At 40.3% G+C, this 16,598-nt stretch overlaps 1 protein-coding gene across 1 annotated transcript in view; it reads left to right on the top strand.

Annotated features, from left to right (window-relative positions):
- The first annotated feature begins 906 nt into the window (after positions 1-906).
- Wdr35 (WD repeat domain 35) overlaps positions 907-16,598 on the top strand; it is a 54,779-nt gene continuing 39,087 nt past the window's right edge. Inside the window, exons 1-9 of the mRNA XM_013013763.1 lie at positions 907-1,024; positions 1,696-1,813; positions 5,981-6,052; positions 7,340-7,432; positions 9,068-9,196; positions 9,813-9,946; positions 11,473-11,638; positions 11,760-11,905; positions 14,279-14,404. Coding sequence (XP_012869217.1) covers positions 1,001-1,024; positions 1,696-1,813; positions 5,981-6,052; positions 7,340-7,432; positions 9,068-9,196; positions 9,813-9,946; positions 11,473-11,638; positions 11,760-11,905; positions 14,279-14,404 — 1,008 coding nt within the window. The 5' untranslated portion in view covers positions 907-1,000. The remainder of the gene's footprint in view (positions 1,025-1,695; positions 1,814-5,980; positions 6,053-7,339; positions 7,433-9,067; positions 9,197-9,812; positions 9,947-11,472; positions 11,639-11,759; positions 11,906-14,278; positions 14,405-16,598) is intronic.

Here is a 16,598-nt window from a genome sequence, read left to right on the forward strand (position 1 = left end):
CTTTCAAATTTTGGAAACTACAGCAGTATTTCCCCAGGTTATTTGATTCTATATTAATATAGTAGAGAAATACTGGGATAGAAGGAATAAATGAGAACTAATGTACAAAGAGTGAAAGGCTTATGTCATCATAAAAGATCCTTTAAGGATGAAGGAACTGTGGTTTTTAGGTAGAATTTAGATTTACTAGATAAGGCACTGGAACAGTCGCCAACTCTAGAAGATGCTGGGGGACCAACAATAGGTTCAGGTCACAGGATATGAATGAAGATTTGAAAGGGGCAAGACCCCACGGTGGGGACACCACCTTTCCTTTGTGTAAAGTGCACCCTGATGACCCACGTCAGCACCTGCAGCTGCAGCGATGAAAAAGACTCCCAAGGGGGCGGCTGTTCGTGGGCTACTGCCGTGTGCTTCGGATTCTGAGGCTCTGCATCAATCACACATTGAAAACAGACCAGGGAGAATGAGAAAACAAGTGAGGCAGAGGGAGAGGTGGACCCCGGGCGGTGGGGGGGGGGGTGCCACACCGCCCAGCAGGGACAATTACAGCAGCCTCAGGGCCTCAGCAACAGTTTAACCATTTTACCAACCCCTACCCAGAATAAACAGACTTCTCAACGCCCAAACTGCTCCCGAGAGATCTCCACGCCCTCCCCGCAAAACGCGTTAATTTGCCCGGTCCGCGCGGCCAACGGCGATACAGATCAGATCACGTGACTCCACCAGCCGGCTCTCAAAGCCTAGCCTCGGGGTATAAGATCCCGCTTGGAGTGGGCGGGCCCATCGCCCGCGCAGGCGCACAAAGACTCACGGGGGCCCAGGGAATAGGGAAGGGGGCGGGGCAGCGGCACAGGAAGTGCTCCTCAGCGCGCCGGATGCCACGGAGCGGCTGCGGTTGCCAGGGCGACGGGAGCTTCCCTGAGTGCAGATACCGGTCAGTGGAGATGTAGAAGCCGTTACTAGTTGTAGGCCTTGGGCCTGCCTCTGAGTCTCCACGATGTTCTTCTACCTGAGCAAGAAAGTGAGTTTCCCGGGGGTGTGCCTCGCTCCTCCTCCATTCCGGGAGCCCGCGGGCCGTCCTTCATCCTTCCCGCCTGGCCGGCCGCGTCTCCTCAGCCTGGCCCTCCGGCTACCTGCTCTGTACCCCGCCCCGCCTCGGCCCTCCTCCTCCCGGTCTTCTGGTCTCCGGTACCCCTTGGCTGAGGCAGCTTCCTTCTCCAGCCATTCTCCGATGCGCCCCCCTCCTCCCCCGGCCGGGCCCTTTGGGGTGTCCTGCTGGACTGGCCACCTGCTGCTACGCCGTGCTGCCGTCTTTCCTCCACTCCTTGCTGCGGATTCGGACGATGGCTCATAACAACAAAACACTTGGGTGGTCCAATACTGTGCAGGGAAATGCATAGTAGTATGAATTTATACCTCTCTCTCCAGCTTTTAGACATTCTTCAGGCGACCTACACACCTGGCTTGCTGCTTCTTTTGTGTGCACTCCTTTTTCTCTACTAAAAGGTAGCACCTTGGGGGCATTTGGGGGACCCACGTCCCTGTCTGTAACGGCTCCTTTCCTCCTCTCTACCCCCCCCCCCCCCCCCCGCAAGGTCTGCTGTTTCCTTTGGAATCTTTTCTTCAGTCTTCAGACTTAACTGCCCCTTCCTTCGTGAAAAGGTGCTAGCATGGCTGTGACTCTTTTTACAGATCGCCATCCCTAACAACGTGAGGCTGAAGTGTATATCCTGGAACAAGGACCAAGGGTTTATAGCATGTGGAGGTGAAGAGGGATTATTGAAAGTTTTGAAATTAGAGACACAAACAGGTAAATGAAGACAAGGCCAAAATGTTTGAGATCGCTAGAAAAATGGCTAATGTCAGATTTGTTGAAAGTATTTGTCTAGCTCTTAAAAAGAGTATGCATGATTCTGTATGTGATTTTGTGTGAGGGTACGGTGATTTTCCTAGTGTATTTTTTCAATCAAGTGTAGAGAATATAAATAACATTATATAATAAACATCAGATTGCTTTTTTATTGATATTATTGATGTAAAGTGTAAAAAAATGAAAAGTATGTTGTCTTATGCTATGTTCAAAGATCGGACTGATGCCATAGGATTCAAATTGAAGCCATGGAAACCAACACTTTGGTAATATGACAAAATCTCACATTTTGGCATATTTATACTTTTGGTGGTAGAGGGCCTCACACTTGCTAGGCAAGTGCTCTCTACCCGTTTAGCCATGTCTCCAGTCCCTTTTTGCTTTATTTTTTTTCAGATAGTCTTTTTTTATTGTATGCTATTTACAGGCCTCTATAATTTTTCTCAATGATTATATGACTAGTGCTCCCAAATAGGAAACTGAGTATATTTTACTTTTTTAAAATGACTAGATCTCTGAAAGCACAGCAAAGTTATACAATTTTTAGCTTTCATCTTGTTGGTCTAGGTTGGTGATCTAGATTTGGGGCTTCAACTCTGGGCCTGGGTGCTGTCCCTGAGCTCTTCAGTTCAAGGCAACTGCTCTACCACTTGAGCCACAGTGCCACTTCCGGTTTTCTGAGTGGTTTATTGGAGATAAGAGTGTCACAGACTTTTCCTGCCTGGGCTAGTTTTGAACCGAAGTTCTCAGATCTCAGCCTTCTGAGAAGCTAGGATTACAGGCATGAGCCACCAGCAGTGGGCTAGATGATTCTTAATCAAGTTTGTGGATTTAGATAAAGAAATTGCATTTGGAATTGGCTCTGCCACACACTCCTGAATGACCCATTTGATAGAAGTGAACGTTCCACGGGAGAAAATGGGGGTGCTGATTAGTTAACAAGTTGCTAAGATTCTGCAGGCAGTGAATAGTAGAGCTAGCATAGGAAACTAAGTTTATTTCACATTCAAGTCCTTGTTTTTAACCATTCAACAGAGAACTCATGGATAGCACTAGCAAAGAGGAGACTACATTAATTTTGTGAGTCAAAAGGCAGTTTTGAAAAATCAATATCTAGGTACAAAACTTTGGCTTCTGATGTTTTGTAATTTAATCTCTCAGTGCTTTAAGAATGTGTTTTTTTCCCTCTGTTAATGTTTCTCACATGTTTATGTGTATATGTTCATATCAAAAAATCCAATTAAAATTTGTATAAAAAATTTTTGGGTGTGTGTGTGTAGGTCTTGGGACTTGAACTCAAGGCCTGGGCTTTTTTTTTCCTCAAGGCTAGTGCTCTACCATTTGAGCCACACACACTGCCACTTCTGGCTTTTTAGTAGTTAATTGGAGATAAGAATCTTATAGATTTCCTTCCTGTGCTAGCTTTGAACCATGATGCTCAAATTTCAGTCTCCTGAGTAATTAGGATTACAGATGTGAGCCACTGGCGCCTAGCTTGTATCAGGTTTAAATTACATTAATTTGCTTGCCTAGAACCAAAACGCTGGGTGCAGGTGGCACACACCTGTAGTCCTAGCTACTCAGAAGGCTGCCATTTATTTTGTGTGACACTGAGTATGTGTGTGTGTGTGTGTATGTGTGTGTGTGTGAGAGAGAGAAAGAGAGAGAGAGAGAGAGATCAATACTTTGCCAGGCTGATCTTGAACTCCTGGGTTCAAGCTATCCTGCTTCACCTCCTGAGAAGCTGAGACTATAAAGCAGGTACCATCATGAGAAGCAGAGGGCATTTTTCTTTAAAACTTATGTCTGTTTGTGGGTCTTGGAGGACTTCGTGCTCCTTCTTGTTCTTTTTCTTCTCAAGGCTGAGTCATGCCTACAGTTTTAACTTTTTGCTAGTTAATTGGAGATAAGGGTCTCATGGATTTGTCTCTCCAGGCTGGCTGTGATCTGTTATCCTCAGATCTCATACTCCTGAGTTGTTAGGATTATAACAAACCATTGGTGCCTGGCTTCTTCCTTTCTTTAAATATTATTTTTCCAGACAGGAGAAGTAAAAGCAATTACTGTCACTTAAACATATTATCTATCCCCTGCTTCTGTGTGACATCCTCAATGTTTTTACTAGATTCATAATTCATTAGATTTTTCTAATGATTGGAATTACTTAGAACTTGGATCTGTTCTGTCAGCACTTATTCTTCATTCCTGTAACTTCAAATCCTTGTGTGGGGTGATGATCTTTATTTATATCTCCTGCTGGATCCTGGTTTTAGATATGTGGGCGTGTCTACATTCCATGTCTACAGTCATGTCCGGTTTACTGTCCAAAACCAAAATCCCAGTCATCTTCCAAATCTAAAGTATCTCCATTCAGCCAGGGTCTTAATTTCATTTATTTGCTCAGCTGGATCCCCCTTTCTCTCCATTCCCCTTCCACTTTAATATCACCCCATCAGCAATCATTGCTTCCATGTCCCAAGTTTACCTTGATGACACTCATCTCTTTTGTGTTCCCTGTAACTTCTGGTTCTCCAGCCACTGTCAGTCCTCATCTAGACTTCTAGGAAAATCATTGGCTAGGAAAATCCCATTGTCTCTTGCCTCTTTCTTGTCATTCTTTACACACTAGCCAATGTCATCTGTAAAACAAAAACAAAAAAACTCTGCTGAAATGTTTTAAGTTAAAAGATGGGTAGCCAAGATGGAGTTAGGGTAGCAGAGTTTAATGGTGATTGTGGTAGCATTCTCTCCTCCTCCTCTTCCTCTTCCTCTGTCGCCTCATCCTCCTCCCCCTTCTCCTCCTCCTCCCCCACTTTCCCTCCCCCCCCTCCATCTATGTTGTCTAGGCTGGCCTTGAATTCCAGGGCTTAGGTGATCCCCCAAGTAACTGGATCTAGGACTTGACTGAGGTGGCATCTCTAGCTTTTCATGGTGCAATGCTGAAGAGATAGAGAATCTGGATTAAAAAAAAAAAAAACACTTGGTAAGGGGAAACAAAGGAGGAGGCAACAATGCTTGATAAGAAATGTACTCATTAATTATAACCCCTCTGTACGGTATTTTCATAATAAAAAACCCTTATTAATAAAAAACCCCTTGGATCAGAGGAGCAGTATTTAAAGGTCATGCCAGCTAACTGTAGTCATGTGTACTGTCTGAAGGTAACTGAAGCAGTGAGAATGGCCCAGCCTTTGAAGATGGTCAGACAACAGAGGGATCAGTTCATGCGTGCATAGCTGTATCCCTCATGTGTAGTCCCTCATGTTGCCTTCATAGAGAGGCAAGGAATCAGGTGATCTGATCATCACTCCCTCTCCCTCTGAGCCCATTTTTCCTTCCTTCCTTCACACAGGTCTTTGTTTCAGTCACTAGAGGTCCAGGGCCTTTCATTTCTTGCTTGCTATCTAGATTCAATCCACTTATCTGTCCTTATTTTGCCTTGCTATCCCTAGTCAGTTACCATTTCTTTCCTTGTCTGTTTTCAGTCTAAACTAGCCCCTGTGGCCCTCTCTTGTGCTGTCTTTACTTTCCAAGTTTGTAATTATGTGTATGTGTGTGTGTGTGTGCGTGTGTGCATGTGTGAGATCTCTCACCATACTACCCATAGGTTACAAGCTCTATGAGAAGAAGGAACCATTTTGTTCATCATTTGCTACCCAGTACCTTCCTTAGTTCCTAGCACAGTGTGCATCTTGAATAAATATTAGTTGAAGGAATGAATACATGCATGAAGTTCTGTGAAACTCAATAAAAAAACTTGCTTCTAAGGTCTTTGCTGTCTGGTCCCTCATAAATAAGTTTTAGTGTTTTCAGTCTCTGCCCACAGATCTTCTAGCTAGGATCTCTTGGAAGGAATATGAAGCACTAGTGACTGTGCACCTTTTTAATATACTGAGTAAAATATTTCCCTAGACTATTATTTTGAAAGAATACAGTATTATTCACACTTGCACTGTGAATGAGGGACAGAAAACCATTCTAATGTCTTTATCTCGCCAAACCTCAGGATATGTCAAAAAAACATATAACCTATTACTTTTATACATGTATATGTATATATATAGTATAATAAGTTTTAATTTTTATTTATTTATTTATTTGCTTTAGATGATGCAAAATTGAAGGGTCTTGCAGCTCCTAGTAACCTTTCTATGAATCAGACCCTGGAAGGTCACAGTGGTGAGTCATCTAGTTTTTATTTTTTATTCATTTTGAATCCATGTACTTAATGCAGGGATGTTGACATTTTAGATAGTTGTAATATTTAAAATAATAATTTTTATTGAGCCATAATTTATATGGCCTAGAGGCATATCATCTTTTAACAGGATTATGCATCTTTGATAAGTATGGAAAAGTACTGTTATTTTATATATTAAAAATGTCTGACTACATATATACATACATGTTTATGTATATGTGTGTATATATAATATAAATATGTTAAAATGATGTCAGGTCATTTTAAAGAATCTGTCTTGTGATTCCAGATTAAAGGAAACTAGAGATAAAATGACTGAATGAATTATATGATCTCATGGATCCTGCTAGGAGACAAAGAAATATCTAGAAAGGACATTATCTGACAATTGATGAAATCTGAAAATGGACTATGTATTAGACAATAGTTTATCAGTTAAAAATTTAGATTTATAATATGATTATGAAAGATATTGTCATTAGGAAATAGACACTGAAGTATTTATAGATAAGAAAACAAAAAAATCAATTTTTTATATAACCCAGAGTTTAAGAGGTACTCATAACTTGTTACTAATAGCATAGAAAATTGAGATGAGGGAAAATGGAAAACAAACAACTAACCAACCAAAAATCTCAAAAGGACAACACAGTTTCCTTTGGGACATCAATAATGGTTTGGTTAATCATTCATGCTTGAATTTTTAGTGTGTGCAGGTACTAGGGCTTGAACTCAGGGCTTGGGTTTTGTCCCTGAGCTTTTTTTTTGGTCAAAGGCTAGTTCTCTGCCACTTGAGCCACAGCTCCATTTCCAGCTTTTTGGTGGTTATTTGGAGATAAGAGACTGATGGGCTCCTGAGTAGCTAGGGTTATAGGCATGAGCCCTCAATGTCCAGCTAGGTTTACTTTCTCTTTTCTTTTTTCCACTGGGGCTTGAACTTAGGGTCTTGAGGTCTTGCTTGGCCTTTCCTGCTCAGGGCTGATGCTGTACCATTTGAGCTATACTCCCAATTCTGCTTGCTTATGTTTCTCATCAGATTAAAGATAACTTTTTAAGTGGCCATAGATAAGTCTTATGATAGAGGGGTAGATAGAAATTGTATTATGCGTAGTTGTAGAAAATTAGTGACTTCAGTAACTATATCCTCTGAATCTTTTTGGTATCTATACTTTAATATTGAAGACTGTTTAGTTGGGACTTATACAGATACAGATTTGAAATTATCTGTAATTTTAAAATTTATAAATTGTGTTCTGATGTCCTAGGTGCGGTTCAAGTTATAACCTGGAATGAGCAGTATCAGAAGTTGACTACCAGTGATCAGAATGGGCTTATCATTGTTTGGATGCTATATAAAGGTATTTTAGGAGCTGCTGTATTTCACTAACTGGAGTCTAGCTCACAGTATTTCTCTAAAATAGATTCATTATAACTAGCAGGAGGAGTTCATGATGACTGTGCAGTGGTACTCTGGATTTATTTCTGCCCAGTTATTTCTTTTGAACTGTGAACCCATTAAGAAAACAAATAGGTTACTGTTGAATGTCTTCAAAATGAACTTGGACACTTAGTAGACTAGTTTCTACATGAGATAGTTCCCTCCCACCTTCCAGACTTCCAATGGGAATTACTCCCTATGCAATTAGTGGCTGGGGTTAGCTTACAAGTTAGAAACACATTTATGAAGTCAAAGGCAATAATTCATTCCTTGGATTGAGTCAGTTAGCTTCCCTTTTTTTGTGGATATACATTTTCTCTCAGCTCAGAAAACTGATTCATAATTTGTGTTCCTTGTCCACAATTGAGCTCCAGGGGGTGAAGGAAGAGAAGGGTTAACTTAGATGTGTCACTGTTACTAGAAAAGCAGCTCATAATGTGTATTTTGTTCAGGAGAGTAGCCATCATTTTCCTTAGTAATGTCTCCTGTTTTATAAAGGTTCAGAATATGACATTTACACATTTTTAATTTAAAATTATGAATTTTATTTTAAAGAGAGAGAGTGTGTGTGTAGGCATGCAGTGGGGTACCACATGGAGTACAGTAGATTAGTGTACCTTTGGTGTTCAGAGTCAGCCTTCTCAAGGCTTCAGTCATGATTCTGTTAGTGCCCTGTTTTGAAGAGTTAGTCTAAATCATGTGACTATTTACTTGGCTGCTGGCCAGTATATTCCATCCCCTCTGCTTTTTTTTCTTTTTCCTCTAATTTGACATTACTACGGGGAAGTCACATCTCATCTCAGGTAGGCGATTTTGTAGTTAGAATGTTTTTGTCATCAGCATAATGATGATCTGTTTATTACTGTAACAGTACTGTAAGCTCAGCATTTACCTAGTATTTGAGATGCTTTTGCCTAGTATGTAATTAATCATTGGAGAGTATGAGTATGCATACATGTAAGGTGTTGTTTGCTGTCATCTCTTCATAATTATTATATGAAAATGCTATATGTTATTTTTAAAAGGGGAAAGTTAATTAAAAAAATCAGTGGTTTTGGGCCTAAAAAAGCAAGTAGGGTTTTAATTACTTATTTTGTAAGGTTTTATTTATTTCTCTCTGTCTCTCTTTGTCTCATCTCACTCTCATTAGCTTATGTTAGTTACACAGAGGAGGATTTTACTGTTACATTTCCACACATGTCAATAGTATATTCAATCAATCTTAATTGACTAGAAGAAAGAGGTAGAAAGAGGAAGAAAGAACAAAGGGAAAATAATAGGTGTTTGTCGTGTTTTCTGTGATGACCTTGAAGCAATTGGCCCCAAGGTTAGATGACTTTTTCTCGTGCGTGCGCGTGCGTGCGTGCGTGCGTGCGTGCGTGTGTGTGTGTGCGTGCGTGTGTTGGGTTTGATGGTCTATAGTTCAGTTCCACAGAAGGAAGAAAGCTTTGCAACTCTTTATCCCATAGGATGCTTTCTAGACAAGCTGTTAACTAGAAGTACTATTCAATAGATGTGAAAGTGTGACTTGTCAATTTTTTAATCTCTGGAACAGGCTCCTGGTATGAGGAGATGATCAACAATCGGAACAAGTCAGTGGTTCGAAGTATGAGCTGGAATTCCGACGGGCAGAAGATCTGTATCGTATATGAGGATGGGGCTGTGATCGTTGGCTCGGTGGATGGTATGCATGCATGCCTTGGACTAAGAGCAACATCCAGCTGGCTTTTATCCCTAGAGATTTAAGTATCATAACAATTAGCATTCTGATTTAAAAATAGATACAGCACTTGATTCACCATTTGATGACATCTAAGAATACTTTTTGCTTTGCTGGTTCTAACTGTTTGTTTTAAGCAAGTATATTTAAGAAAAAGAAAACACTATTGTTTGTTTTCCTAAGGTGATACTGGAAGAAGTGATTGAGACCCAGATCCTTGTTAGGTATTTATGGCTGCAGCTCAGAAACATCTGGCTGAAGGCGTAATTGGGGAATCTCTAGATATGCACGGTAGCTTAAACCCCAAATGGGTGAAGAAACTTAAGGGCCATTGGTAGAGTTAGAAGCCAGCAGCATTTGGAGAGGAGCAGAAGAAAGAGTTCATGATAGTGAAAAGGAATGGCTGCTGCTTAAAAGGTCTTTTATGATGTTAGCTTATATATGTGCTCAATAATTAATTTAGGTAGGTTAGTCAATAAAGAATGGGCATTTGATATTCTTTAGGGGGACAAAGATTTTGAAAGCAGCTGGAAGATAGTGACTCTGAACTTCCAATAATTATATTTATGTTTTGTTTTAGGGAACCGTATTTGGGGAAAAGACCTGAAGGGTATACAGTTGTGCCATGTAGCATGGTCTGCAGATAGTAAAATCTTACTTTTTGGAATGGCGAATGGGGAAATACACATTTATGATAATCAAGGAAATTTTATAGTAAGTACATACTCATATCTATTTACATAGCTTTATGTAATTATTATATCCTTTATATGTACGTTTATTATAGTTTATATAATTAGTCTTTGAGTCAGTTTTTTCTCTTTTTCAATCAAAAAAAGTTTTTGTGGTACTAGGCTTTGAATTCAGAGTCTCATGTTGGTCAGTAGGCACTCTTACCACTTAAGCTGTACCCCTAGCACTACTTAATGGAAGTTATTTTCTTGTAGGGTCTCATGTGTTTGCCTTAGCTGTCCTGGACCATAATCCTTTTGCCTGTATCTTCCACAGTAGCTTTTAGATAGGTATGTTTAGTGGATTACAGGTATGACTCCATGCCCAACTTGTTTTTTGAGATGGGGGTATTGCTCTTTTGTACAAGCTGGTCTCAAACCATGGTCCTCCTAATCTCTGCCTCTGAGTTACTGAGACTAAAGGTATTTGTGTGTGTATGTGTGTGTGTGTGTGTGTGTGTGTGTGTGTGTGTGTGTGCTGGTCTGGGGACTTGAACTCAAGTCCTGGGTACTGCCCCTGAGCTTTTGAGCTTAAGGCTACTGCTCTACCACTTTAGCCACAGCTCTACATCCAGCTTTTTTGGTGGTTAATTAGAGATAAGAGTCCTATGACCCTTTCTGCCTGGGCTGGCTTTTGTGATCTTCAGATCTCAGTTTCCTGAGTAGCTAGGATTATAGGCATGAGCCATTGGCTAGAAATTTTTTTTAGCTGGAAAAATATTTTTGGCTAAAATTTTTTTTAGTCAAGTTTTTTTACAAATTAGTTTCTCTAAGGCCCATAGAGATTAGCCTTGCTTTCAGTTCTGGTTTTTGGCATCTGGATGGATTCAATGTCAGTGTGTTAAAGCAGGGGATAGGGATTAGGATGCTGTGAAATTTAAATTTGCTAGTATCTTCTGCTGCCTCAAGTCCAGGTTTTCATGCAGCTAGATATTAAAGTATTTTTGAATCAATAAAAGTTGTTTGCAGGGACTAGGAAGGTGGCTCAGTGGTAGAGCCCTTGCCTTGCATACTTGAAGCCCTGGGTTCGATTCCTCAGTACCACATAAAAAGAAAAAAGCCGGAAGTGGCGCTGTGGCTCAAGTGGTAGAGCGCTAGCCTTGAGCTGAAGAGCTGAGGGACAGCGCCCAGGCCCAGAGTTCAGGCCCACAACTGGACCCCCCCAAAAAAAAGTTGTTTGCAAAAAGAATGGGGAACTTATATCATGAGAGAAAAACAAGTTTGTAGAAAGAAGGTAAAGTCATATAACTTGGAGAAAAGTTCTGGCTTTGCAAGGTGGAGCCAGGATAGATCTCTGACCCACTGGTAAGGCAGTTTTGTTTGTGAAGAGGATTCAGACATCACTCTAGTCTACAAAAAGTCAGTTTCCGTGTGATATTGTCCTCTGAGAGTATTCTCAGTAGCCTTGAGGCTTGCCTTTGCAGCCAGATTTTAGATCCCACCTTCAATGGTCTTCCAGCAGCTCTCTGTTTGAAATTGCCCATAAGTAAGCTATGTGACTCTGTCTAGATGAAAATGAAGCTGAATTGTTTGGTGAACGTCACTGGAGCCATCAGCATCGCAGGCATTCATTGGTATCATGGCACAGAAGGCTATGTGGAACCTGACTGTCCTTGCCTGGCTATTTGTTTTGACAATGGAAGATGCCAAATAATGAGACATGAAAATGACCAAAGTAAGTCATCTTCCCATTTATAATTGGAGAATTAAATAAATATTTAAAAATTGTCTTAACCTCATACAGTTCTGTAGGTTATGTTACTCTTAACTTACCTTTTTTTTTTTTTCTTGACTAGACCCAATTTTGGTTGATACGGGCATGAACGTGGTCAGCATCCAGTGGAACCACACTGGTAGTGTGTTAGCCGTGGCCGGCTCCCAGAGGGTCGTCACTCAGGAAAAAGATATCAACTCTGTGCAGTTTTATACTCCCTTTGGTGAGGTAAATGCATTTCAGTGATTACTTCTTCCCTTTTGCAGGCAGGAAAAAAACAATAGAAAAAGTATAAACATCATTTATTTAGGGACATTTTAAGTAATAATTCTGAGACTATAAGTGTGTGAATAATGTCTTCATGCCACAAATTGTATTTTATTATGGAGTTTATTTGGTAATGTTCATTTAGAAACCCTGAAGTTTGCTGGTTATGGTGGTGCAAACCTATCTCAACATAAGACAGGATGATCCAAAGTTTAAAACCCGCCAAAGGTACACAGTGAGATGATGCCTCAAAAAACAAAAACAAAAATCACCAAAAAACAAAACAAAAGGAAAAAATAAAAGAAACCTAGAAGTCTGACATAAGATACCACTATGGAGTAGCTATCTAGGATATTCTGTCTGGTCTGCCTATTAATCTCTTCACAACTGGCTTTTGAGTAGTGTCATATACTTTAGTACTTAAAGTTTTTTATTATAATTTTTATTTTATTGTCAAGGTGATGTACAGAAGGATTACAATTACATAAGTAAGGTAGTGAGTACATTTCTTGTCAAACTTGTTATGCCTTCCCTCATTTTTCTTCCACTTTCCCTCCCTCCCAATCCCCCTCCACCCCAATTTGTACAGATCATTTCCAACATACTGTCTTGTGAGTATCACTGTTGCATTGGTTCCCACTTTGTCCTTTGTCTCACCATTTTGTTGTTCTTCCCTTTCTTGATTCAGGTAAATGTATATACAATACCTAGGGTACCAAATTCTAATATGGTGACAACAGGATAAACCATAAGGGGAAAAACACAAAAGAAAAAAAGAAATTACGTAGTACATTAAAAACAACAGTAACAAAGAAAAAACCTCTTGTGTCCATGTCTTGGAGTCAATTTTGCTTAAAAAGAAATTACGTAGTACATTAAAAACAACAGTAACAAAGAAAAACCTCTTGTGTCCATGTCTTGGAGTCAATTTTGCTTAGCATCATTCTTATATGGTCATATGTACATGGCTATTGAGCTATTCTGCTCAACTGCTAAGATTATCCTAGACGTATACTAATTATTACAAATAAGGGAAACCATGGGACCTATATTTCTTTGGGTCTGGCTTACTTCATTTAATATGATTTTTTTCCAAGTCCTTCAATTTCCTTACAAATGGGGCAGTGCCATTCTTTCTGGTGGAAGCATAGAACTCCATTATATATATATATATATATATACACACACATATATGTATACACACATATATATGTACATATATGTATATATATATATATACATATATGTATACATATATATGTACCACATATTCTTGATCCATCATCTATTGAGGGGCATCTGGGTTGGTTCCATATCTCAGCTATGGTAAATAATGTTGTGATAAACATAGTTGTCCTGGTAGCTTTAGTATGGCCTTGTTTGTGATTATTTGGGTAAATGCCCAGAAGTGGGATTGCTGGATTGCTCTATGTTTAGTCTTTTTTTTCTTCGTTTTCTTTTTTTGTTTTGGGTGGTAGTAATGGGGTTTGAAATTAGAGCCTGGCTCTCTGCTCCATTTTGGAGGTATTGTTTGACTCGCTTAGTTCTGAGATTAAGCTTGCTTGTTTTCTAGAATTGGGGTAACTTCTATTGGTGGTGTTCTGAGGATTGGAGGAGAGAAGGATGAAGGGCTTTGCCTAGTGCTTGGCAACATAGCCAGTGCTTCTTGTCTGCAGTGCTGCCACCTCCTGGCCAGTTTGTATAGCTAGGAGCTGGCCTTTATCTCTCGTGGTGCAGGGATGCTCACCCAAGCTTGTTTGGTACCCTTTGGTTTCATGTAGGCAGCAAGACAGATCCTCCTAGGTAAGACTTTCTGTTTTGTTTGGTTGTTCCTTTAGTTTCCCTGTGGAGCAGGGGTTAGTGCATCTGTCGTTTGTCATTGTCCACTGCTAGTACTGAGTACCACACGCTGGGAAACAAGCTCTGACATTTATTTGCTCACAGGGCTGGACGCCCTGCCAAGGCTATGGCTCTAGTGAGGGCCTTCTTGTTCTATGACAAGAAGGGTAGAAGGGATGAATCTTAAAATCATACTATATTTTAATTAGAAACACTTTTTTCCTAAGTTGCACATAAAAGTAAAGGAGCATATTTCAGACTGTGGTGTCTTAGATTTAGTGAAATTTGTTTTCCAGTACTGTGGATATAGTTTATAAATTTCTATCAAATGTATGTTTTTTAGTCTAAAAAGAAAAATTTATTTAAAAATGAGTAATAGTTCTTCACAGAATCATTTTCTTACCACTGTTGATCTTAATTAAGTGCTGGTGGGAGTAATTTGTCATTGTGATATAAACTTGAGGTTAATGTGATTTTTCCCCTCCCTCCCCCCAGCATTTGGGTGCTTTGAAAGTTCCCGGGAAGCAGATGACTGCACTGTCTTGGGAAGGAGGTGGACTGAAAATTGCACTTGCTGTTGATTCCTTCATATATTTTGCAAATATTCGACCTGATTATAAGGTATTAAGAGCTGTTATAAAATAAGGTGTCCTTTTTTTCCTAAATACTTTTGTCATAGATCAAAGAATATTCATAGCTTTTTATTTCAGAAACAAGGAATTTTTTTTGTGTGGACCAAGACTTTAGAACTCGTAAAGAGAAAGCTATTCTAGAATACTGCATGTAGTTAGTAAAATGACCCTTTAGATGGGATCTCAACAAGGAAATAGATACCTAATCACTCCATGTATTGGCAGGATAAGGTGAACAGCACAGGAGTAAAGCAGGTGCCCAGGGCTTAGCCAGTGGGTTTGCAGGGGCAAGGTAAGGGAGAGATTGGGGAATAAATACTCCAATTCACCCTTCCATTGCACTGGCCCTTATAATGGCCAAACTCAGCTAAGGGCCAGACTTCAAGGTAGTCCAAGTGACAGACTGTAGAAATCAGCTTCCAGGGCTTAGTGCAAAGCAGAAAAGGGATGGATTAGCAGGAGAAGATGAGAAGAAGCAATAAAAACATGGCACTATTTTACCTTAAACTTAAAATTTGAGCCATGGGAAACTCTGAAATGAAATTGATCTGATATTGATTTGATAGACTGTTTCATGTGTTTTTATTTTTTGTTGGTTGTGGCACTTGAACTTTGGGCCTAGGCACTGTCCCTCAGCTCTTCAGCTCAAGTTTAGTGCTTTACCACTTGAGCCACAGTGCCACTTCCAGTTTTCTGGTGGTTTATCAGAGATAAGAGTCTTGCGGACTTTCCTCAGCCTCCTGAGTAGCTAGGATTACACATGTGAGCCACCGATGCCTGGCTCTCATGTGTTTTATTTTTAAAGGGAATAGCACGTTGGAAAAATGGCTGACTCAAGGTTAGGGCAGGGGCCATACAAAGCAGGAGTATCTTACAGTGAGGAAGTGCCAGCTTGTCAGTGGGTATGGCAGGCAATTTAGAGGAGCTCACCATGGCCAAGGCTGGCACAACCCGAGAAAGTAAATGCTGTGATGTTTTATTGTAAGATAAGATAAATGTCCATTATTTGATACAGATTATAGCAAATTATTGAAGTAAGCAAATAAGAGAGAATTAACAGATTTTTTAAATTTCAAAGTACTCCAACTTACTTCTGAACTGCCTCCTCTAGAGGTGGGTGTTAGTCTCCCATCCCCTAGCTTAGAGGAAAAACAAGGGAGATTTTCAGTAGAGAAACCTGGCAAACCCCACTTTGACCAAGGAATCAAAATGGTCACCAATGATGAATGTATCTTGATGAGAAGAGCATTTTACTTTTTAAGTGGTCTTCCTAAAAGTCAATATTCCCAGTCTAAGGTGGCTCAGAGGTAGAGTGCTTGCCTCGCATGCATGAGGCCTTGGGTTCGATTCCTCAGTACTACATAAACAGAAAAGGCTGGAAATGGCACGGTGCTCAGGTGGTAGAGCGCTCATCTTGAGCTGAAGAGCTCAGGGACAGCGCCCAGTCCTACAGCTCAAGCCCCACGACTGACAAAAAAAAAAAAAAAAAAAAAAGAAAAGCATACTGAGGGCCCAGCTGTACAAAATATGGAAACAGTATTCCTCTACACTGCTGAGGTCATTGAAAACAGAAAAATAGAGAAACTGTCACGGCCCAAAGGAGCCTGGTAACAACTACTGTAATGTCTCTACGGGATAGAAAGGACATTTGGGAGAAGCTGATGAAATCCAAAACAAGTATGCAGTTTTGTTAATTGTCATAGAAATGGTGCCTAGTTACGAAGAATGTTGGTTTCTTAGTTGTGACAAATGGGCTGTGGTATTATAAGAAGTAAACGATGGGATGGGAACTGCATGGGGACTCTATACTAACTTTATAGCTATCCTATAAATGTAAAAATGTTTTAAAGTTAGTGGTTCATTTTAGAAATTAGCTACAGAATAAATAGGTAAATGTCATAATGTTGACGAAGATTGTTGATTTATCCAAAATTACCTTAAAACATGCTGGGAGAGTTAGACAGAAGGGTAAATTGTACAAGTAAAAGTCTCATAATGGCCGGGCACTGGTGGCTCACGCCTGTAATCCTAGCTACTCAGGAGGCTGAGATCTGAGGATCGAGGTTCAAAGCCAGCCAGGGCAGGGGCAGGAGAGACCGTGAGACTCCTATCTCCAATAAACCACCAGAAAACCGGAAGTGGCGCTGTAGCTCAAGTGGTAGAGCGCTCGCCTTGAGCTGAAG

Source organism: Dipodomys ordii, unplaced genomic scaffold (assembly GCF_000151885.1).
Source record: "Dipodomys ordii isolate 6190 unplaced genomic scaffold, Dord_2.0 Scaffold20, whole genome shotgun sequence".
Taxonomy (NCBI): Eukaryota; Metazoa; Chordata; class Mammalia; order Rodentia; family Heteromyidae; genus Dipodomys; species Dipodomys ordii.